This window comes from Petaurus breviceps, unplaced genomic scaffold (assembly GCF_028583685.1).
Source record: "Petaurus breviceps papuanus isolate PSGF00001 unplaced genomic scaffold, PetGlider_PUasm1.0 91023, whole genome shotgun sequence".
Lineage (NCBI taxonomy): Eukaryota > Metazoa > Chordata > Mammalia > Diprotodontia > Petauridae > Petaurus > Petaurus breviceps.
Window position 1 is genome coordinate 7024843 of NW_027187398.1, and position 27977 is coordinate 7052819.

General features: G+C 43.6%; 1 protein-coding gene and 1 long non-coding RNA gene across 15 annotated transcripts; one reads left to right on the forward strand and one right to left on the reverse strand.

Moving 5' to 3' along the window:
• Positions 1-338: 338 nt before the first annotated feature.
• Positions 339-27940, reverse strand: TPM3 (tropomyosin 3). 14 transcript variants are annotated; one of them, XM_069077936.1, is made up of 10 exons: positions 27732-27940; positions 26947-27072; positions 14112-14245; positions 13512-13629; positions 13306-13376; positions 12589-12664; positions 11282-11344; positions 10843-10912; positions 9664-9742; positions 8686-8917 (listed from the first exon to the last, which is right to left on the reverse strand). In XM_069077936.1, the coding sequence occupies exons 1-10, from the start codon at positions 27846-27848 to the stop codon at positions 8914-8916; spliced, it is 858 nt and encodes a 285-aa protein (XP_068934037.1). In that variant the 5' UTR covers positions 27849-27940; the 3' UTR covers positions 8686-8913. The 14 variants fall into 14 exon arrangements, with proteins under 14 accessions (XP_068934038.1, XP_068934039.1, XP_068934045.1 ...); XM_069077934.1 differs by lacking the exon at positions 12589-12664 and adding an exon at positions 11953-12028 and having other exon boundaries at positions 27732-27939; XM_069077937.1 differs by lacking the exons at positions 8686-8917; positions 9664-9742; positions 12589-12664 and adding exons at positions 339-1719; positions 11953-12028.
• Positions 421-25888, forward strand: LOC138153647 (uncharacterized). The gene is made up of 2 exons (XR_011166420.1): positions 421-592; positions 20433-25888. It is a non-coding gene; the product is annotated as an uncharacterized lncRNA (long non-coding RNA).
• Positions 27941-27977: the final 37 nt, after the last annotated feature.

Genomic DNA, 27977 nt, shown 5'->3' on the forward strand with positions numbered 1-27977 from the left:
GGGGCAGAGTGTAGGTTACTGCTTTTTCTAAAAAACAAAGAAATGGCCTAACAGCAAGTCATAGGATTTGGAGCTTCTCCAAAGTCGAGTAAAAACCAAAACTTGCAAGACAAAAACTGGCTGGCTTCAAGCCCCAGAGAGTTTAACAGTCACCTACAGTATTTGCCCAAGTCCTGTTGTCCCCTTGTCTGAAAAAGGAGAATAATCCTGACTGTACTTACCTCACAGGACTGTTGAAGATCAAATGAGAACATATCTAAGTTATCAGAATGCATCTGTTACTACTGTGACTTTGAGGGGAGATAGTGTGGTCAGGCTAGTAAATGAGAAACGAGTAGTTCTGAGGGTGGAGGGATTGGTTCTTTATTTCAAAAGACATTTTGTCAATTTTCAGTATCAAAACACTTGCACTATCGGTTCCTCTTTCTCCAGATTGGCTCCCAAATAGACCACACCAAAGGAGAGTACATTTAAGCCAATAAGCTGCACGATGCAAACCTAACAGACCTCACCAAAAAAATAAAAAAAAATCAGCACACTGCCAGCCCATGGACTGCAGACAGAGAGCACTCACAACCAGATTGGGGTGGAGGTGGGGTGGAGATGGTCCTGGTGCTCCCCACCCAAGAGAAATAAAGCGTCAAAAATAATATATATAAAATTAAAAAAAAAAAAACTTTTGTACACAAGCTATTCAAGACTTCTCCAGCACTGAGTGATACAAAGCACAATGAGATGGCACTTTTAGAGGCAGCAGCTTCAGACCCAGGAATGGGTAATGAGATGAATTTCACTTGGCTAATCAGTGGCAAAAAACGTTATTTTTCAAAGAAATATATAGGAGTAGGAGTAGACACCCCAATTTCTGGGGCACATGATCCATTCTTAGAGTGAATGAGGAGGGAAGACAATTTGGTCTCAGAGAGGTCTTGTCCGTGTAATTTGCTTGTTTGCTACTGATGCAAATGTTTAAAAGAGAGAGAAAATAAAAAAAAGACACCCCGAGATACCTTAAAGCTGAAAACCTGAACAGCACTGTTTTTTGGCAAACTCCCCCTGGAATGACCTTTCTGTTTGGCTGGTGTTTGGTACAGAACACTGAGGTTTCCCTTGTAGTCTTTTCTTGAGCTATGTTCAGCTCTCTGTAGGGCAGGCTAACATCTCTTTTCCTCTTCTATGGAGAAGGGGCATTGTTTAGGTAGAAAGATTTACCATTGGAAAGGAAGAAAAGTGATTAGATGCAGCTGAGAAGCTGGGGAATTATGTGGAATGTCTTACAAATGTTTGCTACAACAAAAAAGGTAAATACAAAATGTATACATCATACAACATGCTTTTAAAGATACTATTGCATTGTGCTCATGTTCCCTTAAATGTTGTTCCCAAAAGTGCTCAGCCCTTAGTCCATCTGGGATCTCTAGGGGAGAGCTGCAGAGACAGTTCGGTGAAATTGACATGGAGAGTTGGAGGTAGGGGTGGGGTGGGGAGAGGGTAGCAAGGACCCAGAGAAGAAAGCAGCCTTCAGGTTAAAGATCAGCCCTCAGTTTAGAGGTCAGCTTCAGGCAGGCTGGCCTCCAGCGAAGTCAGAGTCAGTGGAAGGAGCAGCGACAGGGTGGGGCTGGGGGGAATGGGGTTTCTACATCTCATTCAGGTCAAGCAGAGTCTGGTCCAGCATCCTTTGTGTGCAGAGGTGCTCCTCTTTGGTGCATTTCAGTTTATCTAATGGGAGCAAAGGGAAAGACGTTACAATGGCTAGGAAATGAAGTTCCAAATCCGTCCACACTCTATTGCTCCCTATAGATGGGTGGTTACAGAATCTTACAGCCCCCAAAACAACCTCTTGTTGCCTCACTTGGCTTTGCAGGCCTTTGCCTCCTGAAGCTACAGGTGTTGCTGTACTTCCTGTGGGAGGGAGTTTAGAATCTTGTTATTTCCTAGCCCTACAACCTCCACCCAGCTCAGACTACAGTAGTAAATTTAACCCTATTCACCTCTGTGGTGAGCAAACCAAAAGATTGGGTGAAGGGACAGTGCCAACTAGAGGAAACTAGGCTGGGAAAAAGCAGTATGTAACAACACAAAGGATACTGGGTCTGGAGACAGAGGTTCACACTGCCACTCTGTAACTTACTACCTATGCAACCTTAAGTAAGCCTTTGGGTCTCCATTTCCTCATCTGAGTTGGATTAGATGGTCTCACTATGATCCTATGAAATCAGGATGAGAGCATTTCCAAGTAGCAGGAATGCACTTGATATTCCTGCCAGAGAGAAGATTACCAAAGCTGAGGCTACGTGGGCTAAAATTGCTCTTCAAAACAGAGAGGGTGAGAATCATTAAACTGCTTCCATAAACTAGGCTCAGGAGGCCGAAAGATCTCTGAACAAAATGAATGCCATCATCCCCACCCCACCAACTTTTCTGAAGCTGTAATGCAGACTTGGCCTATGATTGAGTTAGTTATACTAAAGCATGTAATATGGGGAAGGGTGATCTAGGGAACAAGACCAAGAGGGACCAGAAATCAGCCATGCCTCAAGAAGACTCCAACCCACCAACTGAACCACCCTCCAGTTCCTTCGGTTAAAAGGACAGGGTAATAGCCTCACATGTCCCAAAACAAGGTAAAGACAGCCAAGAGTAAGGAAAACCTACCCCATTCTTTTTTCTCAATCCAATTTCTTTGCCCTGTCTCACCCCAGCCAGAACTGGCCCACCCGGGGCCAAGAGATGAAGCATAGCTACACCATACAATCAATTCAGTCCTTTTATTGTTATAAACCATCCATGCAAAAGGAACATATCCTACAATCAGTTTACAGGTGAAGGAACAGCTAGTATTTAAGGGGAGAACAGATATCAAGGAGATGAATTCTCCTGGACTTATTGGTCTCCCAACCTTTAGTTTCATTTGTAGTTAATGTCCATCCCCCTCCCCTGTGAATTCATGTAAAAAGGGTAAGGAATATCTGTATTGATTTTTTAGGATTTCTACAGTTGTGGAACCTTAAAAGGGTTTGTATGTTTTTTCTTCAAGTATTAGAGGCAGCTAGATGGCACAGTGGATAGGGTACTGGACCTGGAGTCAGGAAGACCTGAATTCAAATTGGCCTCAGATATCTACTAGCTATGTGACCCTGGGCTAGTCACTTAAACCTTCATCTGCCTCAGTTTCCTCATCTGTAAAATGGGGATAATAATATCACCTACCTCCCAGGGGTGTTGTAAGGATAAAATCAGATAATATTTGTAAAGTGCTTTGCAAAAACCTTAAAGCGCTACATAAATGCTAGATATTATTATTTTTCAACTGCCCCAATTAAACAGTAGTTAGTTTGCTCAGCCAGGGGATAAGAGGGGATACTGATCAGCTTTTGCTGGGGTCCAGGCCAATGAACTGTAAGCTTGGTTTAAGGGGCATTAGTGAGCCCCTTCCCGTCAGTCACACAGATCATGCAGCGTTAACTTCAGCTCGTTAGAGAGCAGGCGGTTTCGCTCAAGTTGGCTGTAGAGACGCTCTGCAACAGCGACAGAGGAGAGGGGAACAAGAGGAAGAGAAAGGGGAAGAGGAGGAAAGGAGAGAAAAAAGGGAAAGTTAGTAGAGTACTGGAAGTGAATTGAGTTTTATAACTAGTTGGCATAACACATGCATCAGTGAATCACACTGGATGGGAGAAGGATTTGGACAGAGAACAGTCCAGTCAGCTAGCACCAAACAGTGTGGAAAGATGGTCAGGTGAAGGGGCCAGATCAGCAGAAGAGGAAAAGTTAAGACTATGGGAAGGTAATTGGACACAACATTGAAGCAGGAAAGCCCTGTACTGCAATATTCCTTGTGTCAAAGACTGGGGCACATAAGAAGTCAGACAGAATGAGGAAAGAACATGGTCCCGTTAGAAAGGTTGGGCAGCATCTTTCACCTACTCACTCTGGTGCCCATTTATCTGCAGGTAGTTAAGTGTTTTAACCAATTAAGGTCAGGTCATCACTGAAATGTTAACCAAAAACCAAACTAGCAAAGAGATATCAGCCTGTGTGTATAGTTTAAAATACACACCTGATCAGTAGAAGGGAAAAGTTGGGCAACAAGCAAGCAAACCCTTCTCTTGAAATTCTCAGGACAGTCTTTCTTTAGCTTTTTATAGCAGTTCTCTAGACTATCCCATCGCCTTAGCTAATTTACACAAAGTACCAGGTATTCCCCAAATTTAATACTCTTTTAAAGACTAAAACTGTCAGGTTTTTAAAGGCCTCTCCCTAGGCTGTATTTTTTTTTCCTTTTCCCTTCCCTCTAAGAAGTCAAGGGGATCCTAGAAGCCGAGATATCCTTAAAAATAGCTACCTCATCCTCTAGCCACAAAACCCAATAGTAAGTGACCAACCAACCACCACCTGGATTAGTAAAATTTCTCTCTTGACCACAGCAGGAAGGCAGCAGAACTATGGCCCTTTTCATATAGAGCCTCTGATCACACCTTTCAGTAAGTCATTAATCTTCTCCCTACAAGGCCTTATATATGTAGATCCTCCTTCCACATGCTAAAGCCCGACTCATTAGTTAGTAAAGAATACTTCCTTTCACTCATATCCTTGTTTCCTATGTGTCTCATAGAGATACATCCAAGGGGAATACTTTACTCACTGCGCCACCTAGCCGCCCCCAGTTCGTCTCTTTTTAAAAGGAGAGATTCCTTTATGATGGAACTTAGGGGGATTGACTGGTCATACATCCTATCCACTGGAGGCCACATAAAAATTTCACAATCCAATCAAGGTCAACAGTTCTATAGTTTCCTGCCTGGTTGGCAGGAAAGAAGGCAATCTATATTTGGAGGTGAATGTTATCTTTAATATCCCTACTCCATTTTCACAGACCACCTACAATTTTCCTAAGTTCTTCAGAAATATCACAGAATCACAGGGTCTATGTGGTCTAGAAATGCTCAGGTTCCTAGGGCTCAAACTCTAGCCACACTCTACAGAATTTTCATTCCTATGTTAGGGAGGCTTCTGAGACCCATTTGTCATTACACTATCTTTACAAATGAAGATTTAAGCAATTAGGCAGTATATATCCCACTCAGGAAGAATAAGAAACTGTAAAAAACTATCAGAAACGAGTAGGGGCAGATCAAGTATTTTAGGAAGTATTCTGGTGTCTGACCAAACCCTAAACTGGCTCCAAAATCACACAAGGGGATATTCTAACCTTGAATTCCAGGCTCAAAGCAGGATCACAGATTCTAGAGCTGGAAGGGACCATGGGGGTCGATCTGTTCAACCCTCTTACTTTACAAATAAACAAATAGGCCCAGTGAAGGTTACTTATCCAGTGTCAGAGCCTGGATCTGAACCCAAGTTAACAATATCTGACTTTACATGAAATGTTCGACTGAGCTACCCTGATAAAGGTGAAGTGCTTCAACTCTCATCACCAGATTGACCTTATAGCCCCTTTCCTCATGCCCTGATAACTAATAAGTATTTTTAAGATCAGATACTAGTTCAATAGTTAAAGACACATATTGGTAGATAGTAATGTGTCTTAGTAACACTTGTAAAGAAGGGAAGAAGTACACGGTACACATCTGGTCCAATGTTCTTTCCCTTTCTACTTATGTCTGTCTACTTATGGGTCAACCCCATTCACTAGGACACACTTGAGCTTGGGCCTAAAATAGGCTAACTTTCCTTTTACCATAGAAAAAGGGAGACAGGAAGTTATCTCAGTCTTTTAAGATCAATGAGTAAATATAAATCAGAACTAACATCTCTGAGCCTCAGTTTCCTCATCTCTAAAATGGGGGAATTAGATTAGCTAGCTTTTAAGTATATGATCCTATGATACTAAAATTCACTAACTGGAGAGAATGAGAGGCTCACAAACAGACTGAAGGATTACACCCTGGGAATAAGAGGCTTGGGTGGGGCTAAAACCAAAGACGCCTGAAAGCAGTAGGTCAGTCCCACCCCCACTCTGCTGGACATGTGGGGCTCAGCCATCTTTTGTTCCATCACAGACCTGACAGGTAGATGAATGGCTGAATAATAACAATAATAACGTCAATAATCTCACCCTGTCACTCTTCTTTCTGAGTTCAAAGGAAAAAAAAGGCAAATTGGACAGTCTAGGACCTAGACTCTAGGTGAATTAAAAATATTATACCCTTTGCCACCGGGATCAACAAGCAATGAAGTCATTTTAATTGTCAAAGAGGTCTCCCTAATTGAGTAAGAATAGCTTATTTTTGAGACAGAGCAAGGATAGGAGATACTGAAACTTCAGCTTCTGGCTTCATTCTCTCTCAAAGGAAATGATTACTCCTTTCCAAGGCTGATCCTAGAGGCATTCTCTCTTGCCTCAGTAGTCTATCAATTAGGTTCTTCTCTCACTCTCTATTATTTATATCTCTCTCCCTTTCTTGTGGTTTCTATGTTCGGTCTCTCATCTTAAATACTGACCCTGTTCCCAAGTCAAAATTAAAAAAACAGTAGTTATGATCTTAAAGTTGGAAGGAATCTCAGAAATCATCTAGAACAACATCTAAGCAAATCAAGAATCTACTCTAAAACATCACTAATAAGGGCAAATTCTGCCCACAATTTCCTCCTTTCTCCCTATTAAACAGTCCATTCCATCCTTGAACAATTTCTAATTAGGAAACTTTCCCTTTCATTGAGAAAAGAATGCTGAGACTTCCTTCTACCTAATCCTATCCTATGGGATCAAAAGAATGTTTTTTTTTTTCCCATATGACATTAGAATACTTAAAGGCAGTTATTTATCAACCTTCTTAAATGGTGGCTCCCAAAAGTGAACAGTCACCATATCCCATTTCATCACTTCCAACTCACTCAGTTTCTTATAACCTGCCTTCTATCCCCACTACTTACTAAAATTATTCTCTGGACAAACTCAATTGTTTTCCTGCTGTCCTTATCCTTACTCTGCCTTTTAACACTAAATTAAAACCCTCTCACCCCTTGGGTCCTGTGATACTATACTACCCTAACCCTCCTCCCTCCTCCTTTCCCCTTTCTTCTTCTCACACAACTGAGTCCTATCATTTCCCTCAAATTCTGTCCTCAGTCTTTTAATTCTCTACATTTATGATTTTGTATTAACAGCTTTACCTCTATGAAGATAGCTCCAGCATTAAATGTCCTCTATCTACCACAACATGGCTCTATTTATTAGTAATGTTACTATTACTAACATTCTTGTCACTCAAGCTCAAAAGCTCACTCTCAATTTCCTGTCCATACCCTTTTCCTTTCCATTCCCACTTCCATCACATAAATTCAGCCCTTTATTACCACTTTAAAAAAACTTTTCCAATGGTGTCCCCCCCCCCCCATTCCTCTTCTCTCTTTCCCTACCTCTAATCTGTCCTACAAATGGCTTATACAACAACCTTAACACACCATGCTCTATGTGGAGTCTGGTAGAGAAAGGACCAGAATCAGAAGACCTGGGTTCTATATCCTAGTACGGATACATATAAACTATGTGACTTTTCAGCAAATCAAACTCTAAACCTAAATTTATCCATCTTTAAGAGGGAAATATTTGTACCATCCACCTCAAATGCTACATATGCACTGTCATTCCTTTCTCCAGACTCCTTAGCATAGCAGGCAAAATCCTCCCCTCATCTGTCATGTGGCCCCACTTCCCAGTCTCACCAATGACAATTTGGCTGGAGTAGAGTGATATTGTTTACCTTACCATTCCCCAAATGTGCTTTCCCACCTCCATGCTTTTTATTTACCTTGGAATGCTTTTATTTATCTTACCCTTCTGTCAAAAAATCCTATCCAGCTTCTTCATGAAACTGGCTCAACCTCAGTCATCAATCATTCGCTCCTCTAAACTCCTATAGCCAATTCATGGCACTCTAATGGCACTCATCATATGTCAGCTATGACAAGCATGTGAATTTCTTCTCCCTCTGAATTAAAAGGCAGAGATTTATATTTATTTTATTGTTGTTTTCTCCTTACCATAGTAGATATTTGATAAAATATTTGCTAAATCAGTAATATCTCCCTGGTTTGTTCTTTCTGAGGGGGGAAGAGCAAAGGAAGCACATCTGCTAACTTTCTATTTGGCCTAGGTTCCCTTTTGGTATAGAAGCCTGACTAGGTGATTCTGAGAAAGTGGAGAGAGGGGAAGAGTCATTCCTAAATAGGACTTCTATTCTTGAATTCAAGAAAAACAAGTGTCTAGAGGCTATATCTCATAAATGAGACACCAATATAGACTGAGAAAAGGGGGGAAAAAAGTCTTCCACTACAATAGCAGATGTTTGAATCATTAGGTTCTATACTACAAGGGCTGAGAACTTAGAAGGTGCCTGTGGTCTTTTCACTGAAAGTCAAGAACAAGATAGAAGCCACTTAAGGGTGGAATGGTGGAATGGTTTAGGAGCTTCGAAACAGTGATTAACCTTGGTCTTTTCAACTTAAAGAAATACGATCCTCTCAGAATCCACTAAGGACTCTGAACCATTCTGGTAGCTCAACAAAACCTCTAAATATCAGGAAAGAATAGGCCAGACACACAATAGTAGCTTTGATTTCACATCATTGAGGAAAGCCCACCCTGCCTGCTCCCCATACCACACCCCAAAAGTCAGTTCCTTCCTTTGGACATGTTTGTCAAGAACACAGAAGCTGGGCAGATTGAGGCATCCAGCGGCTTGGAAATATTTTAATTTGGGTTGAAAAAAGGGAAATGAATACATAATTACTCTGTAAGCAACCCCCCCCCCCATCCAATGTCATGGGGACCAGCCAGGCCCACCCAAATGGAATCCAGGAAGAGCACAGGACAGTTGGGGGGTGCTGAGAGAAGGGTGGTTTCCCCAAGCGGAGGGGGCAGATCCGGAACAGAGCAGAAACGGTGAGAGCTTATCTGTGTGAAGAAGTGAGAATGAGAGCCCAGATGAGAGGGGCTTTCAACAGTCAGGGCACACTCAGGAAAGAGAAGTAGCAGGGATAAAAAAAGAGGAAGCAGGAATTACGGCCAGACTTTTGGCTTCTTTTTTGAGTTAGTAGGAAGGAGGGAAAGTCGAGGTTAGACTCAAGATCAGAATCCACAAACAGAAAAAGGTCCTAGACAACTCTCTCTGGTGCTGGTTACTTCCCACTCATTTCTAGAACTCAGCTGGAGTCTTAAAGAACAACTCAGTCTTCCCTGGACCCGGATCACAAAGTACTACAATATGTCCATTTTAAGGGACTTTTGCTTTGTAAGGGTGGCCTTCTCAAGTGCAAGTAAGTAATTTACAATTCAGGTTCCAATTTTTCTACTTATGAAATAGAGAAACACCCTAGCCTTAGTACTTTGCTCAGTGAAGAGACAAAAGACAAGAGACAACATAACAAACACAGCATGAACAAAAGGCATGTTATGTTGTCTACACTTTACAAACAGGACCATTGATCAGTTTGTTAGGTCTGGGGTGGAGGTCCCCAGATTTCTCATTGCCTTATCAATGGCTAAACCAGTAACCAGCACCACCTTTATTCTGATACCAAGGGCAAGAGTGGAGATATTAGTGTTTCCAAAGACAAGACACCAAAACACCACAGCACTCTCTGCACACCCTGTCCTCCCAAAGACAAAAGCCCAACCCCATTCTGCTGTCAGATAGTTACATAGAGGTCATGTCATTGAGGGCGTGGTCCAGTTCCTCGCTAATGGCCTTGTACTTCAGTTTCTGGGCATAGAGCTCATCTGGAGGAAAGGCACAGACAGGTACCAAAGAAAATAATAAAGGGACAGAGGTGAGATGTGCCAGGGATAGAGGGAATGGGGGCACAATTGACAAAGAGAAGAAAGGGTGGCTGTGGAACAGAATGCAACTGGGGTAACAGGAGTGGGTATGAACTGGACGCCATTCCTCTGATCCCAAGAGAGGCAACTTCTACTTAGGCCATCAGGGCTGTTCTCTCCTCTCCAACTCAATGTAAAAGTTGGGAGTGTGAGTATGGTCATCCCCTTGGGGAGGTTCTTATGCCTGTGGCACCCTGGAGACACTATTCTCACCCCACTCACTGAGAAACAAACCCCTGGAAGTGAGACAGATCAAAATGAGGTCCCGTGTTAGTATTTAAAATGCTGTTCCAAGGCATGCCCACTGTCCCTACTTTTCTTTCAGAAGGGATATTCAACAGCTTAGTCTATGTCCACAGGGAAAAGATGCACTGCTGGTACATAAAATACTGCCCATTTTGATGCCTCATCCTCCCAACTTTTCAAAAGGGATATTATCCTACAACCTAATTTGTGGTCACAGTGGGAAACTGCCTCAGAGTTCTCAAGACCAAAGCCAGAGTACTGATAGGTCACTTAGCTATCAAACAAGTGGCAGAAGTGCTTAGAAAGCTCTTGTTATTGCTTTGCCTTAGAGTGGAGGGCACAACCACAGCTTCCCTTTTTGGGGGACAGTTGATGGGGAATTAAAGTAGTCTTGAAAGGTCACTGAAGTCACTGCAACACAGGAAGAACCTGGTTTCAAATGCCACCCAAGTGCTGGAGCATACAAAAAGTCTGCATTAGAGATGAGTTATTGTCAATTTCTTCAAAAAGCTTCAAAATATAAGGTACAAATCCTGGAAGCAGATTAAATAGGCGAAAGCAAGGTACTTCCTTTCTCTGCAATACTAAGACAGACTGTCACTCAGCACACAAGGGCCTGTACTGAGTCCCACTGTGTCTCCAGAGAAAGGTGGAGAGGCAGATAATTCTCTGCAGTCTTCAGAAATAGAAGGAATCTAGGGAACAACATCATCTCTCCCTACTTGCCCTTTATTTCTATCCTTTTTGCTTCATACCTTCCAAGTCATCAATTGTCTTTTCCAGCTTGGCTACCGATCTCTCAGCAAACTCGGCACGTGTCTCTGCCTGAGAAGATATAAAACTGATCAGAACCAGAGATGGGCAAGTCTGAAATAAAAAGGAACCTTCCCCACCCCCCTAGATCCACACCTATGACTGTACTGGCAAAGGAAACTTCTAGTGACAAGACTTCTACCAATGCAGATGAAGCAACTCATTCTACAACCTCAAGTCTTTGAAAGTTGACCAGGATCCTAGGGAATTTCCCCTGGAGCACATAGCTAAGAAGGATGCAGCAACAAGCCTCAAACCCGGGTCTTCCTAACTTCTGAGTCAGCTCTCTATCCATTACTATTGCCTCTCTATTCTTGAGGCCCCAAAGCTAGATGGTCCACAATAATATGGCTATATATTTAGTTCTCTATGACAGCTCACCTCCTTGAGTTTATCAGTAAGAATCTTTATCTCCTCCTCATATTTGTCTTCTTTCTGAGAATACTGCAAGGGAATTAAAGTAACAATGGTTAGACTAAATTACCCTCATTGGCACTAACCTCTGCCCCCCACCCCCAAGAGCCAATGGAAATTAATGTACTTAATGCCTCATGAAGGAAGGGGGAGCGGGTACGGGGAGTTCTTTTTAAAGATCATCTCATGTCCTAATTATCCACAGGCCTGATGTCCCAGGGCCCTTTTGACTGCAAAACTGCATTTTTTGATTGTCCTAAACTTTAAGAAGCTATCTCTTCCCCTATTCAGGAGGAAAGTCAGGGTCAAGATAACCCTTAACACAGTCATTCAGTGATGCCAAGGGAAAAAGTTAGTCCCTTGTACCTCTCACTAGACGTAAAATATGATACTACCTGCAAACCTATTTAGGTTAATGATAACTGCCTGTTTATTAAAAATTACAGGCCTGGCCTTCCATACTCAGAAAGCTATTTTAAACTTTAATGCTCAGAGGGCATGAAGGAAGGATCAGTATAAGCCACCATGTCTTGAACAAAGGGGTGGCCAGGAAAAAAAAAAGGGTTTCTCTTGCTGGATGCACATGGTAGGGCTGGGCCCAGGCCCCAAGCCTGTCCCTTTCATGAACCAGCCCCTACCTTCTCCGCCTGAGCCTCAAGAGATTTGAGGTTGTTGGTGACATTCTTCAGCTCCTCCTCCAGCTCAGAACACTTACTGTGGATGTTTTAAAGAAGGCAGGAGAGGAAAAGGGAAGAAGAAAACAAAGAGGAGAGAGACACACAGATGTGAATCTATAGGTAGAGAGGGTTGAGAAGTCACCAGGGGAGAGAAATGCCAAGACAACCCTGAACAGTCCCATTCTTCCCACCCCCAACTACCAGCAGCAAGGAGGGAGATTAACTCCTTTTAGGTTGAAACCCAGTATGCTGCAAGACTGATGTAAGAGAAGAAACCCTAAGAGACATGCTCCTGACACGACATGTTCAGGAACAGAGCCCAGCATTGCCCGGGGTGGAGATGGGAGCTGCTGCCCAGCACAACCATCCCCAACACCCCCAAGAGAAGGACAGGCCCTGTGGAAAGGCAGTAAAGCAGCTAGGAAGGAAGAGGTAAAGGATGCCAAGTCAGTGGGAAAGAATGGAGCATTCCATGAGAGAGGAGATGAGAAGACTAGTCAAACAAACCAGTGGAGGGGAGGCAGCTGCAAAACAAAACCAAACCATACACGCACGCATGCTCACGCACACCCTTTCAGCGGGCGCAACAGTTAGTACCTTTTCTTCAGCAGCATTCAGACACTTCAGGTTCTGGTCCATCAGTCTGATCTGCTCATCCATCTCCCGGCAACGGCTGTTAGTGTAGTCACAGGGGAAGGGACGAGGGGCGGCACAAGCCAGGTTGTGGGGAGGGAGAAAGGTCAAAAAGAAGCACAGCAAGAATACAAGCAGCAGAGCAAAAGAAAAAAAGGGAAGGAGAAAAAACAAACCACCATGGTCATGACATGCTGTGTCAGGGATACAGGTGGGAGGATGGGTGGGAAGCATAAGTATGCCCATGTTAGGGGTAACTTTGTTACACAAGGCCCAGAAGATGCTAAGATGGAGCAGTCTCTGTCCAATAGGCCAAGTAACAATGGGAACCTCTAATCCCCTCTCCCTCCATGCCACCTAGGACTTGGGGAGGAGAGGGGGACACAATGGTAGCCCCATTTTGAGACTAGCATGGCGGAGACTCTAGATGATGTACTTTCCCCACCCATCATCTCATAACTTTTGAATATTCTACACAAAAGCCATTACATAGCCAAGTCTTCTATAGTCTTCTCCTTGGAGCCCATTTTATTCCTCAAGTAAGCTCCAGACTTCTCCAACCCTGAAGGCCTTGTTTAACAAGACTGAGGGAATGCTGTGTTTTTTTCCCCACATTAGTGACCATAACAAAGGAAAGGTGACCAATGGTCGTGATAAGGTTTTGGAAGTTAAGATACTCACGACTCAGCCAGCTCTGCCCTCTCCTCTGTGCGCTCCAAGTCCCCCTCAATGATTACCAACTTGCGGGCCACCTATAAACAAAGCGCCAGGCCAGGGATCAATGAAGGAAAAGCAAGCGTTTTTGTCCTTTCAACATGTTTTGTCTCCTCCTTCCAAAATGGCTCCAGGCAAAGAGCTTTGGCCCCAAAGCCAGGAAAGGGTCTCACCTCCTCGTACTTCCTGTCTGCTTCCTCTGCGATATGTTTGGCCTCTTTCAGCTGGATTTCTTGCAGCTCCATCTTCTCTTCATCTTTCAAGGCCCTATTTTCAATGACCTTCATACCTCTACAAAGAGAACACAGCAAGTAAGGACATATGCAGGAATGAAGCAAAAATCTTGAAGATCTCACAAGCCTATGGCTCAAGGAATTGCTTTCTTTTTCATTTAATTTAACCTATCTACAGTAGGAAGGCAAATATCCATTCTTATAAGTAACAAAGACCAGATAAGAATTAGCTAGGAGAATGCAACAAGTCTATTGTAACTGGGAGAGACTAACTTGTAGATCCCATAATAAACACAAGTTAACTGCAGACTTTAGAAATCCCAGGGAAGAGTCATAAAGTTCAAAAGCCCTTCCCCCATATGCTGTAGCTTATCTAAAGGAAGATTGAGAACATCAACAGAGAAGAAACAAAAAACCTCAAAACTGGATTGAATAACTGAAAAGATTTCTTAGAATGGATAGGTAAGAAATTAAAGAGACCTCTTCAGGAAACCTTTTGGCTACTGAAAACCATAGTACAGTTCAAACACCCAAACGTACCTCTCACTCTCATCAGCTGCCTTCTCTGCCTCCTCTAGCTTCTGCAGAGCTGTTGCCAGGCGCTCCTGAGCACGGTCCAGCTCCTCCTCAACCAGCTGGATCCGACGGTTCAAGGAAGCCACCTCAGCCTCAGCCTACGTAGAAAGGAAGAGAAAAGGGTAGCAGGGGACATTGGGAAAGAAAAGCTAGAAGTTCAAAATTTAACAAACAAGGTAACTACCACAAGGAATTGAGGAATTGAGCAAGGCCAAATTCTACCCAGCTGATTAGAGAGATCTCTATCTGGGACTTGGTACAAGCAGAAACTCCCTTCACCACAGCCATGCTCTACAGAAACAGGGTTTCATAAATCAGCTTCTTGCCCAGCAAGTCAGCACCACCCCTTTTTCAGTCCCAGTTCAAGTTTATAAATACAATATGCGTAGAAAAATGCAGGCAGAGAAGGATTCTCAACTGGTCAGAATTCTACCTTAGGAGGGGAGAGAATAGGGTTCCTTAAAGAAGGAGACCTGGTTATGAGCCTGGATTAATCTAGGAATTTATTTTATGATATCAGAACACCTGCTAAACTCCTCACCTATTTCTAAGAAGGAAAAAAAGCAGAGAAAAATGATTATGTGATCTTCCAAAGTAGCCCTAAGAGTCATGGTCAAGAGAAGGGATGTTAGGGGACCCAAACAACTCCTGAATACATTTGGGTTGGGTCACCCAACCCCTTCAACATTTGCTCTCCAAAGCCCTTTAAAAAAAAGAAAGAAAGAAAGAAAGAAAGAAATGAAAGAACTTCTGGCTTGCCTAAAATTATCTTTGACATCCAAGAGACCAGGAAAACAGCAGAAGGGAGAAATATGTATGTCTGCCCACACATTTGCTTCTTTCCTTAAAGAATCTTTGTTTCTGAAAGCCGCTCTCACATTCTCCTACATCTCCCTAAAACAAAGTCTACCTACTAATAATTTCACAAGCTTTATCTCAGCCTCAGAGTAATATTATGCAAAGAATACTCAATTTGGAGTTAGTTGAAAAACCTGAATTTTAGTACCAGCTCTACTACACCCCTCAGATCATATGACTGGAAAGTTAGAACCTCTCTGGGCCTCAGTTTATCTGCAAAATATGGGAGATGGACTATCTAAGTGATCTTTAAGATTTTACAGACTAATGAGCTCCTTCCTATGTGCACTAATATAAATAATAAACCATTCCACTTCTTAAATTGCCTACTACTGATGAGTGATAGGCTAAGGAAGCATAAGTCCAGGAAATTTCAATCCATACATTGGAAAAGAGGAAGGATGAGAAGAGAACTTTCAAAGCCTCCCTCAGCCTGCTCTTTTCCATGCCCTATAACTAGTTATCAGGCATAACTCTGGCTGCTACAATAGTATAAGAGTTTAATCCACCCAGCACACCACTTAATTCAGATGCTTATCTAAGCACCTAGTAAATGTGATTTCCCTTCAGCAACCCAGCAGGCTATGACTGTGCCTGAATCCTGCTGCCCTGATTTTCTCCCACTCCCACCCCTCCTTTTTGGGTGGGTGGGGTTGGAAGAAATGTTCAGCCAAATACAATCCTGCTAAGAAATCAGTCCCTTTGTCATCCAAAACTCAAACATAAGAGGCCCAGAGGAAATCAGGTGGGGAAGGCTGTTTACAAATTTTATTTTTTGGGGGGGTGGAAGGGGTGTTAAAGAATTTTAAGCTGATCATATTTAGCCTGTGGGCCACAAGCCACAGGCATCAGAAGTTTACCCAAATAAATTGGCTGAAAATCCATTTTACCTAACCAGACCATATAAAAATACTTCTAGCCCTAATCCATCCAAGGAAGAAATTATCTCCCAGGAAGCACATTTCTCTTTGAGGACCCAGCAAGGCCTGGACTGGATAAAGTACAGGAAGTCAGGTTTATAGTAGAGAGTTTGTGAAACACTCTCAACATAATTACTGTTTTCTAGATAACAAGAGATTCTAAACCATTAACTGAACCAGGTATTGGGGGCAGCTGAGGAGAGCATCAGGCAAATATTTCATTGGATGAAAGGAAGGTTCCTCATTCTGCAGCAGGAGAAATCAGACTGGGGGTGGAGAGAGGTATAGAGGTTTCCATGACAACAAGCTAGCTTGGGCGGGTTTCTCTCACAAACAAGCATTTACAATAGCATTCTTTGCAAGGCTGGAGAGAGAGGAAGAAAGGGAAAGGGGGGAGGGAGGGAGAGAGAAGGAGAGAGAGAGAGAGAGAGAGAGAGAGAGAGAGAGAGAGAGAGAAAGAGAGAAAGAGAAAGAAACAGTGATGTTAACACATGAGAAGGGCAGGCAGAACTCAAGACAGGAAATCTCAGCAATTTCTTCAGAGGCAACTCCAAACTCTGTCCTTAGCTGCTGCTCTTCTGAGAATGGGCAATTAAATCAAGATCTATTCTCTGGTTTGAGATAAGGAGCACCCTGACTTTCAGTCAGGTCAGGACCCAAGAAGAGAGCAAGAGTGATGTGGACTGAGTGTCAAAAGACTTGGTCCAAGTCCTCTAACTTTTATCACTTACTTAGTTGTACACCCTTGGGGAAAGTCACTTCCCTACTCTTGGCTTCAATTTCCCCAACTATAAAGGAGGAAAACGTACTAGGACTTAAGGTTCTGATTTAAATCTTCGACCTTTAACGTGTCAAGGATTTTATCATCTCAGATCAAAATGAGAAATCTGATGAGCTGGTGGACCAACAGTCTCCTGGAGGTGGTGAGGCAGTGGGAGGAAATATTAGGTAGAGGCCTCTATATCCCGTGGAATAGAAAACACTAAGTTCTGGATCCAAAGCCACTGGAATTATACAGAAAGGGGCTGTCTAACTCTTTAGCACAGTACCTGGCACATAGTAAGTGGGTGGTTAACAGATGCTGGTTCTTTTTCCTTCACTATAAATGATCTGATCTTTTGGACTTAGAGACCCCACTTGACCACCACTAATCCCTCCCCCCCAACTAGATTAGTTCAGTTAATTAGTCCCCATCCACTAAACCTACAACACCCCTAAAGTGGAGGCCCATGTGGTCACAGTGGCTCTAAGATGGCAGCCACCAACTCAAGCCACTGAAATCAACTCATTTTACATCCTTCACAATCTACCAACACCACCAAAATCAGCTTCATACACACTAGATTCCATTTAGACCCAAGCCAGGAGACTGCTTTGCCCAAACAACTGATGCCCCCAAAGTCAAGATAAAGACAAGGATGTTAGTTCAGAGCTGGCACCGCCACTCTGGGTATTCTTTTTAGAGCAAAGTCACAAATGTTTATAAGGAAAGAACAGAAGAGTTATGCAGGTAGCCCAAGTGGGGAAAGAATTTAGTACTGGTCCTGTTCGTTGTGTTCATTTTTATCTACTAGGGGAAATATGGTGCCCTTGAGGAATTTAAGTTTCTATTTTAAGGGGGGAGGGGGAGGAGTACTAGGCCCTACATAAACAAAAGTAGAAGGCTAAGGCATAAAGAGCAAAGGGCTCTTGGCCCCTCCCCAAAGTGTTAAAAAGAAAGTGTGGGTTTAAAAAGGTCAGAGCTGTATCTAGGCTCACCAGGTCCCACAGAGAATCTGCCATATAATATTGTCTAGCTCCATTCCAAGGCCTGGAATCTAAGGTCAAAGCCAGTTTTTGGCATGTGCTGTTGAGAGTCCATGAACTCCCTTCCTCGAACAAAACAAAACCTCTCAAAACCCACCAGGATAGTAGTGGGATAAAACACAAGAGTAGACAGGCTTTCACATATTATCACCTTGTTTCCATTATGGCAGTGATGTAATGTTAAGTCCAAAATCTAAAGTGTTATTTCCAGAGTGCCTTCATTAGGAAGGTTAATCACCAGACACACCAGTAAGTCCAGGATCACACCACTAAACTGCTTCCTCAATCCCTTCCCTACCCAACTAGAGGCTGGCTCTAGGAATCCAGATAAAATGAGCAGCCCAAGTCAAAAGAAAAAAAAATGTATGTGACAATCTCAGTAACAACTTAAGTGGGGGTGGAGAGGTCAGTTACAAATCCATACTCCAGGATGTTCTAGAAAAGGTAGTAAGAGGACCCAGCTCCATTCCCTTCCCCCAGAGGAAAGACAGAGCAAAAAGGTAATTATTGGATTCCCCAGAGCTGGAGAGGGGGAAGACTCTCATTACACAGGGACATTAGCCTACTTCCCCTTTTTGAAGACTTCCTCACCAGTCCTCAGGGCAATAATCGGGTTTGGCAGGCTCCCCTTGATTGAGAAGCATTAATCTACAGCTATTCCCTAAGCACTCAAGACACCAAGGTTAGTCCTGAAATGAGTTAAAAAAAAAAAAAGCTAAATTAAAGCAGCTCAATTTATCCGGGAAGAAACTAATCTGTGGGATCAAAATAAACAATGGTACTTTTCACCAGCATCTATTCAAGATCTTCCATGAAAATGGACTTCAAGATAACTCATCCAAAGAGGCTCCAAAGTTGGGTGGGAGGGTTCATTAACCATTCATTTAAGGCTAGTAATCAAACCAAGGGGTACTTCCAAACTGAATTCCATTCTATTCCAAAAGTGAATGCCAACTAAGCCAGGGCTCAGAGTACTTAATTGCTTGTTTATTAATAAGATTATAATGATAAGTTTGTTAATATTATTAACCCTCTGTAGTGTGTTTCAGATTTTTTGCTAAATACCTGGTTTAATGTCCAGTTCCACCATCACCCCCCCCCTTCAATTTGTTCCTTTCTTTAACCACACTTCCCCAAACCATAAGATCAAAGTTGGGGAGTCCCCAACTCAGAAACCAGAGAAGTAAAGGCTGACCCTGGGGGAGAGGAACTAACTAAAAGCAATAATAAAAACATGGATTATCTCTGGCTACATATTACATTAAGTATTAAAAACTATTAGGCCAGTTAGTCTCCTCTCAACCCCTCTACCACCACCTATTAATTCTCAAACACCAGTATACCTTTCTTCTCCATCTTCCAGAATTAGATATCCCCAAATCATATTACCCACCAGTTCATCTATCAGTCTTGCAAATTGCTACTCCTTTCCCTATCCCTAGCCCTACTTAACCATTTCTAAGAGAAAGCATTTTCACAAAGCTTATCAATAGCTATCACAGAATATTTCAATGCATATATGGTACTTTCAAGAGCCCAACCAAACCACTCTCTGTAAGCACCAAGGGAACAAGGATTCCAGAATGAAATAAGCAGACCCACAATTCAGATATGGTAGTTCCTCAGATCTCAATAACCTGTTATAAACATTGTCCATGTCACCAGAATTCCGAGCAGAAGCTGGAAGCCCATGTGATGCTCCTCTACATACATATACTTGCTTATCAGTTCAGTAAGGAGGAAGTGTTCTTAACAGGTTCAGCATGCACTGATCTTGCTTCAGAAACAAAGACCTGACATTGGCAGAGGTTCCTGCCTTGCGAGCTAAACAAGCTCCCATACTGACATCAACAAGATAAAGGAGGTTGAACCCCTAGTTTCCCTCCGGCCTCCCTCTTCTAGGAGGGATGGTAGCAGATTTGTCTCGGGTAAGGGAAGGTGGCAGGGGGGCGGGGCTGGGGGAAAGGACCACAGGAGAGAGGATATAGGAAAGAGGATAGGATGGGAGGCGTAGCAAGCACCATCCACTGGGGGAGGGGGCTGGGAGGAAAGGGGGGTACCGCATTTCCTCTTAACCGAACTGCTGCCTCATTTCCTGAACAGGCGGAGGGAGCGGAACGACTGCCAACAGCTCCGGCTGAGGGCTTTCCTGCCGCCCTTCGCCCCGACACCCCAAGGACCCAGCCACGCGGCTTTGAGCCCTGCCCACCGCTTACTCTCCTGGGAAACCACTCACTCAGGGGCTTCGCCTCCCAGCAGTCTCCCCTCAAGCAAAGGGAGGGAGGAAGCAGAAAAGCCCCTCCCCCCGACCGCGCCCCAGCTCCTCCGGAATGAATGAATGAGTGAGCGAGCCTGGACCGGAGTGGGGGTGGGGAAAAGCCACACCCCGGCCCCCCCACCCCCGTACGACCGTGCAACTCTCCGGGTGCTACGGAAATGGGACGACTTCTACTCAGGCGGCTCCGCCTGTCCAATCTTGGGTCCCAATTCACCGCCTTCCTCGACCCGATTCTGCCCAATATTGGTCCTCCGAAAGCCAGATACCATCCCCGGGCTGGCCGGCTTCTTCAGATCTCGGTGTAGCGGCTTTCAAAGTCCGGAGTCCCAAGTCCCTCCAGCCCCCGGCCCGGCCCCGCCCCGGCCAGGCCTGTCTGGGTACCTGTTCCCGGGCCCGTTTCTCCCCCTCCACCTCCCGTTGGAGACGCTCAGCCCTCTCCTCGGCGTCATCGGCCTGCTGCTGCAGAACCTGAATCTTGCGCTTCACCGCCTCGATGGTGGTGATACCAGCCATGGTGCCCGCCCCGTTCCGGCTCCCGCTCCGGCTGCTGCCTCCTCCGCTCGGTGCCGCTGCCGCTTCTCAGCCCTACTTCCGCCTACTCCGCCCTGAAATACCGGAACTCGCCCACTCCGTCCGGATGTGACGACAGCCCCGCTCCCCTTCTCCCCTCCCTCCGCCAACCAGGCGGGAAGGTAAGCGGACTGGGAGGGAGACGGGTGGGGAGCGAGGGGCGGGGCTTGTATGTGGACCCCGAAGACTGACTAGCTGAGTGACTGCCCCCTCGACCGCCCCACCCGTCTGCAGTGAGTGGGAGGGGCCCGCTGCCATGGTAACCGGAAGGCGCGGCCCAGTCGGACCCTCTCGGGCCTGGCAGGCTTCCCACAATGGCCGGAGCCGCCACGCTCACTCCTCTGCAGCTCCAGTGACGCTCCACAAAGCTGCCCTCCTCCCCTCGACCCCTCCCCGCCAACTCGCCACCCCAGGTCAGCCGCGAGCCCCTTGACCCCAGCTGAGTCCTAACAAAAGGTGTGCATCCCTCCTCTTGCCCGGCATCTCTGGAGAGCCACCGACGTACCCCGGAAAGGAGGCGATGATCTGCTCTCTGGGTATCTCTGCCCGACTCTGCCCCTGCCCTGGGCAGCTCCTGACCGATCATAGCGGCTCTGGCCGGGAGGACCCAAACTGCAACGGGAGAAAGCCTCCAAAGCCTGGGGGTGTCCCGAGAGATGGACGGACTTACCTACCCGGCTGTGTGTGACTCACTCTATAAACCTTTAACCGCGATAGAAATGGTATCACCTTCTCTTCACCACTTCTAAGATACGGATTCCTAGCGGAGTTACTCCTGAGCATGGTCCTTGTAGTGAATGTTTGGCGTCCGCGGCTCTACACGGAGCATGGGGGTGGGGGTGGGGAGAAGCCGGAGCTGTCCCAACAAACTGGCCTGCCTGCCCCCTCCTGGTCCTGGAAAATACTGGGCTCGGAAATCCTCCCTAGCAGTCCCTTGGGGGTGAGGAAGGCATCCCACTGCTCCCAGAGAGGAGCCCTGCCCTGCTGCACAGGCTGCGGCTTTCCACAGGACTTGGGAGGAAGCAGGAATGGATGGACACCTTTTCTCAGCGTTAAAGCCTAACTAAGCAAGGAAGGCGGTGGTTTCTGTGTTTCAGAAACTCCCACTGCATTGATAAACCACATTCACTACCACTTGGTTTCCAGTTACATCGATAGACATGTTTACAGATTGAAAGAGACTCACAGGGTCACCCGTGGTAGGATTTGGAAAAACACTATAGCAAAGAAAACTCAGAGTTGGGGACATTTTATGAGCTCTACCTTTTGATGACCAGGAGGAGTGATTATTCTTTAGTTTCCTTAGCTTTGTCTCGATCTTCTTGCCAGGTTGGGTGTCTGAGGACCTACCTTTAAGACAATGTTGGGGGGGGGGGGTATCTAGACTGAACTTCAAACTAGCCCTTCAGTTTCAGTCCTCTTGAGAAGCCTTTCACGACTACTCTTTCCAAGCTATATCATGTTAAAGCCAAAGATTCTGGTTAAACATCCCAGATAACTCTTTCCAAGAAAGTGTAGGAAGACCAACTAAACTGCCCTCTTCTTTCTGTTTTTCTTTTCCTACTTACTAGCAGTTCTAAATTCATTCTCAGAAGAACTTTGCTTGTCTTATTAAGTTAAAATGGAACAAATACAGACAGCCTAGAAGTCCTGACCCCTGATGCTGGCAGAAGACATGATACATACCTGTTTCTTCAAGTACGTGGTTCTTGGCATATCACAAGAATGGTTTCTCAAAAGTCTCGTTTTCCCCTTTTCTGAAAATAGAACTATTCCAAAAGGCATTTGGCATTTGCCCAGTCTCCTGAGTGGTAGCCTGTCTTTTTATATTCCAGGGCAGGGATGGAGTAACAATTTGGTAGTGATCTGAATTACAGGAAACTAGTCCTAGGAATTGTCCATCCTGAATCACCTGCTTCCTTGGTATACAGTATCTTTGAAAGCAGATAATGTAAGGATTTTACATCAATTGTGTTTTATGACTGAATGATTGAATTTCTTCTATGGTTTATGGCTAAATTTCTTATTTTGTGTTTTTTGATAATTTTGTTGGTTATGCTAAATTTACGATGATTTTAAGATTCTGTGCCAGTCAGTAGGGGGCACTGCTGCTATTTTTAAAACTTTTCCATGGCCAGGTCAAACAAAAAAACCCGAACCTTTTCCATCTTGGACAAACTAGGAGTGAGTTGAGAAGTCCTTGAGACTTCTTTAGGATCACTGCATTCTTTACTGGCATATTTGAACAGATAATCTCCACTTAATCCTGAGGAACAGGTGAGCTGGCCCCTTTTAGCCCTTAAAAAATTACTATGGATGGAACCCAAGGGAGTCATGTGCTATTGTTTTCCTAGAGACAAACAATACATTGGCAGGTGTCATTATAGGCCCAGAATCTCCCCCAACCCTTTAATTCTTCTCATTCTTTAATCTCTAAAGGGCAGTGCTATGACATTTTGCCCTAACCCATGTTCCCGTCTACTAGTTCTTGCTGAAAAACAGCTGCTGCTATCTCAATACAAAGAACCAAGTCAAGGAAATACATAAAGCTTAAGAATGACCTATCCAAACCTTTACTTTACTCTTCCTTTGTCAGAGGAACTCCTGAAAAATTCTATTTTTCCAACAAGGCTTTCTAAGACAACTAAAATCCCTTATTATTTAAACATACAATTCCTATAAAAGTTTCCTGCTTCCTTCATTTTCTCTACCACAACTGCTATCTCAATACCTCTTTTGCTCTCTGATCAGACATAATATTTTCATTGATAAGTTATTAAGCCATATTCTTTGGTCTTTACCTATTCAATTTTTCTCTGTTGTTTATATAATCCCTCAGAAATCAGAGATTAAGCTCTTAATTGTTTCTTTGTATAGACCCTGATACATTTCTCCAAAAAGCTAGGTGCAGTGGATAGAGTGCTGGGCCTGAAGTAAGGAAGACTCATCTTCCTGAGTTAAAATCTGGCCTCAGATACTTATTAGCTGTGTGACTCTGGAATGATCACGTCCCCCTATTTGCCTCAGTTTCCTCTTCTGTAAAATGAGCTGGAAAAGGAAATGGCAAACCACTCCAGTATCTATGCCAAGAAAACCCTAAACGGGGTCGTGAAGAATCAGAAAGACTGAAAACAATTCAAGAACAAAAACAAATCACAGTATCCTAAATCTAGAATTGGGAAGGATCTTTGAAGATCATTTTAGTCCATTTTACAGATGAGGAAACTCAGGCCTAGAAAAGTTACATGACTTGCCCAAAGTCACATAGCACCAAAGCTGGGACTCAAATTCTCAAGTGCTGGGATTCAAAGTTCAGCAATTTTTCCACTGTATTGCACTGCCTCTCATAAAGGCTTAACCCCACAGCCTATTTCCTCTTACTAGTCTTTCACCTCTCATTACCAATAAATAACTCAAAATCAGGCCAACCCCTTTACCTCCCTCTCCTTTTCAGTTGCAAGGTACCTTTTCAATTCCACGCAGCCCAATTTCAGACTCTCCCATTTTGCACCTAACCTACTTCTCTTTTACTTAACCTTTCTGGCTTTGAGTTTCTTCATCTGTAAAATGAGGAGGTTGGACTAGATAATCTCTCAGGTCCTTTGCCGTTCTAGATCTGTGATCCATCCTCTTCTGTTTCTAAGACATCTCTTAAGAATGCTTGTTGGAAAGAAGAGGAAGAGGCTAATAACAATAGCGTATGTCTGGATTACAGTGCAGCCGTGCTCAGCTTGATCATTGATAGAGGCTGTGTGGTATATATAGTGTCAAGAGAACTGGTCTTAAAACTGGAAAAGCCTGATCTTCCACTTAATGCTAGCAAATAGTGTAGAATGGAGCACAATGTGACTAGGAATTATTATTTATATAAACTTTCATGAATCTATATCAGTATAGGGAGGTTTATTTGTGAGGTTGTTATGGGGCTCAAATGAGAGTGTGTGAAGGCTTTAAAGAACTACATAAAATAAATTCCGATTATGCTCGTACCTTATGGGCCAGTGGATGGCTTTATGTGTGCATGCATAATCTAAGAGGGGAGGACAGAAATAATTAATTGATTTCTGGAGATTTTCAAAACTCCTCTAGGGCTATTAGCTTGAATTTCTGTGCCCCACTGTGCAAATCTCAGGTTACATATATTTGCTCTTCCCCAAATATACAATCCTAATAACCTTACCATCAAGCCTGCCATTCCTGCCGTGAACTTCAAATCTAAGGTTCTCTGATATACTAAATTTCTCCCAAGAGTTATTACCTGAAGAGATTCAGTTTCCTATGTTCCCAAGAATGGTACTAAACCTACTTTGGTGTTAGTATCTCAGCAGTCTGTAATCCCTTCCTTTCTGCACTTGACATTTTGTAGGAACCATATAAAAAGCTTCCCAGAATTGCCTAGGGCAGAGCAATCCTCAAGAATATTTGATGCCCAAAGAGTCTGTGCTATGGTCAATAGTTTTTTAAATATTTCTAGAAAGGGAAGGAATAGCAGCAGCTTTAGCTCTTAGAAACTGCTCCATGGCTTGTTATCTTAGAGTTGGGTAAGTTTAGACTTGATTACAGGGAAAAAAATTTCTCACACTTAGAGCTGTCCTATAATAGGTGTAGAATGGGCTACCTTGAGAGGTGGTGACTTCCCTCTCCTTGGAGGTCTTCAAGCAGATGCATTCTATTATGTGGATTCTTCTCAGGTATGGGTTGGACTTGATGGCTACTAATGTTTCTTCCAAGTATTAGTTTCTGTAATTATGTACTGCTTGCTTTTCAATGTCTCTTCCAAGTGTTAGTTTCTTTAATTATGCACTGCTTTTTTTCTTAGAAGGGCTGACATAGTAAGATTTTTCATTATTAGTCACCATCTATACACTTATCACCACTTAAATGATGGAAGTCTAGGGAACTCTTGATACATGCATTGCAATGTCATTACTCCTCGGGGTTTCTGGTGTCCAACTCTACCCTATGTTCACAGAATATTTGTTGATGAAAAAGATAAGAGAGATAGAGTAAAACTAAATATGAAGAGGAGTGAATATTAGTTTTTGAATGAGTTAGAGTATGTATGACTGTGTCTGGTTGCATTTCAAAGCCAAATAGATATGATTATCCTTTTAAAAATTATCCCTGTATCTTCTCTCTTTTATTATTACATAATCACAGAATTTGAGAGTTGGAAGGGACCTCAGTGGCTATCTAGACCAACCCATCACAAAAAAAGAATATGGATAATTGAAAATTTACTCTGTCTCATTAACACTGAGGAACTTGAATAAATTTCTTATCCTGCTTTTCTTACAAAGACCTCAAAAGACTTACCCATCTGTTTTCTCATTTGTTGTTGTGGCAGCCTTAGAAGAGAGGAGGGGCATAGAGGAAATCAGGTAGTTGTCAGGTAATATTAAGAGGGAGAAGATTATGAATTCCAATTTTATAAGTGAAACAATTGAGGTTCAGAGAAATTTAGTATCGTGCTAGAGGTTATATATATGTGTGTGTGTGTATGTATATATATGTATATATATTTTTATACACACATATATACATATATATATATCAGGATCATCGACACAATACTGTGTGCTATTTTTGTATCCTCAATTTCTCCTTTGGTCCCTGCTATTATTACTTACCGTGGATATTACCCATGTTTCTTCTGGGTACTACCCCCTGTGGCATTTCAATGACATAGGCACAAATGCCCAAATTGTCCAGAGTATAATGAGGCCATGCTGGACCAGGGATAATATGATCTCTTTCTTTGTTCCAGTGTGAAACCCAAGCTGGGTTTGGTGGTAAGAAGATGACAAATGTCCTATTAATACACATCCACATGCCAGACCCTCATCACAAAAGCCAGGAGCTTAGGATGTGGGTACAGAAAGAGATAAAATGAATCATGTCAGATGGGCTTAGAGTTCCCTCCCTCTACTCAGCTCTACCTTGGTGGAAGAGGGGAGAGTGGCCTCCTGGAAGGCATTAAGATCAACTGATTGAACTGGATGGCCCAGGAGGTAAGCACCTCACCCTAAAAGGAAAATAAGACCAAGGATAATATTAAGGCAGCCCTCTGAGGTAAAGGACTCAGAAGTTTGGTCTGGAGAGACACAGTCTGTTACCTGTACTAGAGAAAGGCTAAGAAGATAGGTAAACAGATGAACAGACAAAATGAAATGGAAGTGTCTTGGCCAGGATAGCACTGTGAGAAAGAAAATATATGTCTGTGTATCTCATTACATGGTTTTACTCATATGTGAATTCACAATTAAATGTTCATGGGAGTTATGTTCAGTACATAACGTAGGCTCCAGCCCGCTGGCCCCTGGCCCCCCCCCCCCACCCCCATTTGTCCCATCTACCTAATACCTACATCTGCTGCCTTCTTCTCTGCTAGTTCCAGTTTCTCCTGGGCATCCTTCAGTGCTTCTGAATACTTGTCCAGTTCATCCTCTGTTCCCTTCAACTTCTTCTGCATAGCAGCCAGCTCATCCTCCAACTGTGAGAGACCCCAAGAAAGCAATACATGCACCAGAATTACAGTCTAAATGTCCCTGGGTTCCTAGATCCTGATTAGATTCCTTGTCCAGCCTCTGGACTAGCAGCACCAAGGAAATTCCCCCATCAACCAGTTCCCAATTCTCTGTCTGTGTCATATGGCCTTGAGAAGCCCAATATTTAGCAGCCTGATACCTGAGATGTCTAATCTACCCCCAAGTTTTTTACTTCAGAGACTTGAGAACCAAGGATGCTTGAGTATCTAGATGGGGTTTTATGTTAAAGAATTGATGAGGGCATTGAGGTACTGAATGTTAGCATTCTATCCCTCCCTTAGAGTCAGACAGGCTCGACTAACACATAGGAGGTACTACATAATTGCTGCTACTACTACTATTACTGTTATCATCATTGTTATTAATGGATAAACGGAGGCTTAGAAAGTCAGTAATTTGTTCAAGGTCATAAGCAGCCAGGACAGACAACTCAGATATCCTTTTCCCAACCTAGAGCAATATTGCCCCTGTTAGGACCGTGGAAAAAAATTTTCTCCCAGAAAGAGACATTTGTCCTTTCTGTCTGTCACCTTCCTTTCTTATTCATTCTCTTCCCATATCCTTTAGCCCCATATAGATGTTAAAAACAAATTCCGACACACACCTGCTTGCTTCTGTCCTCTGCTTGCTTCTGTTCAGCCTCAGCCTGCTCTGCCCGGTCCAAGGCATTCTCCTTGTCCAACTTCAGCATTTGCATCTTTTTTTTAATAGCCTCCATCATTGGGGTTAGTTATGAGCAGTTAGGGACTGAAACAAACGCTGAGGGGCTTCTGTCTGGGCAACTGACCATCCCTAGAACTGAGGTTTTATCTAGAGGGCTCTAGCTCCACCCCTCCATCCCAATATGGTC

Bases quoted from the DNA above. Each gene is read 5' to 3' on its own strand.
- TPM3 (XM_069077937.1), bottom strand. From the start codon at position 27,848: ATGATGGAGGCTATTAAAAAAAAGATGCAAATGCTGAAGTTGGACAAG. The intron at 10,913-11,281 runs GTGAGCTGTCAT...ATATCTTCTCAG, and splicing joins TTACTGATAAACTCAAGGAG to GCAGAGACACGTGCCGAGTT. The intron at 1,720-10,842 runs GTATGAAGCAAA...TGCTCCCATTAG, and splicing joins GACAATTGATGACTTGGAAG to ATAAACTGAAATGCACCAAA.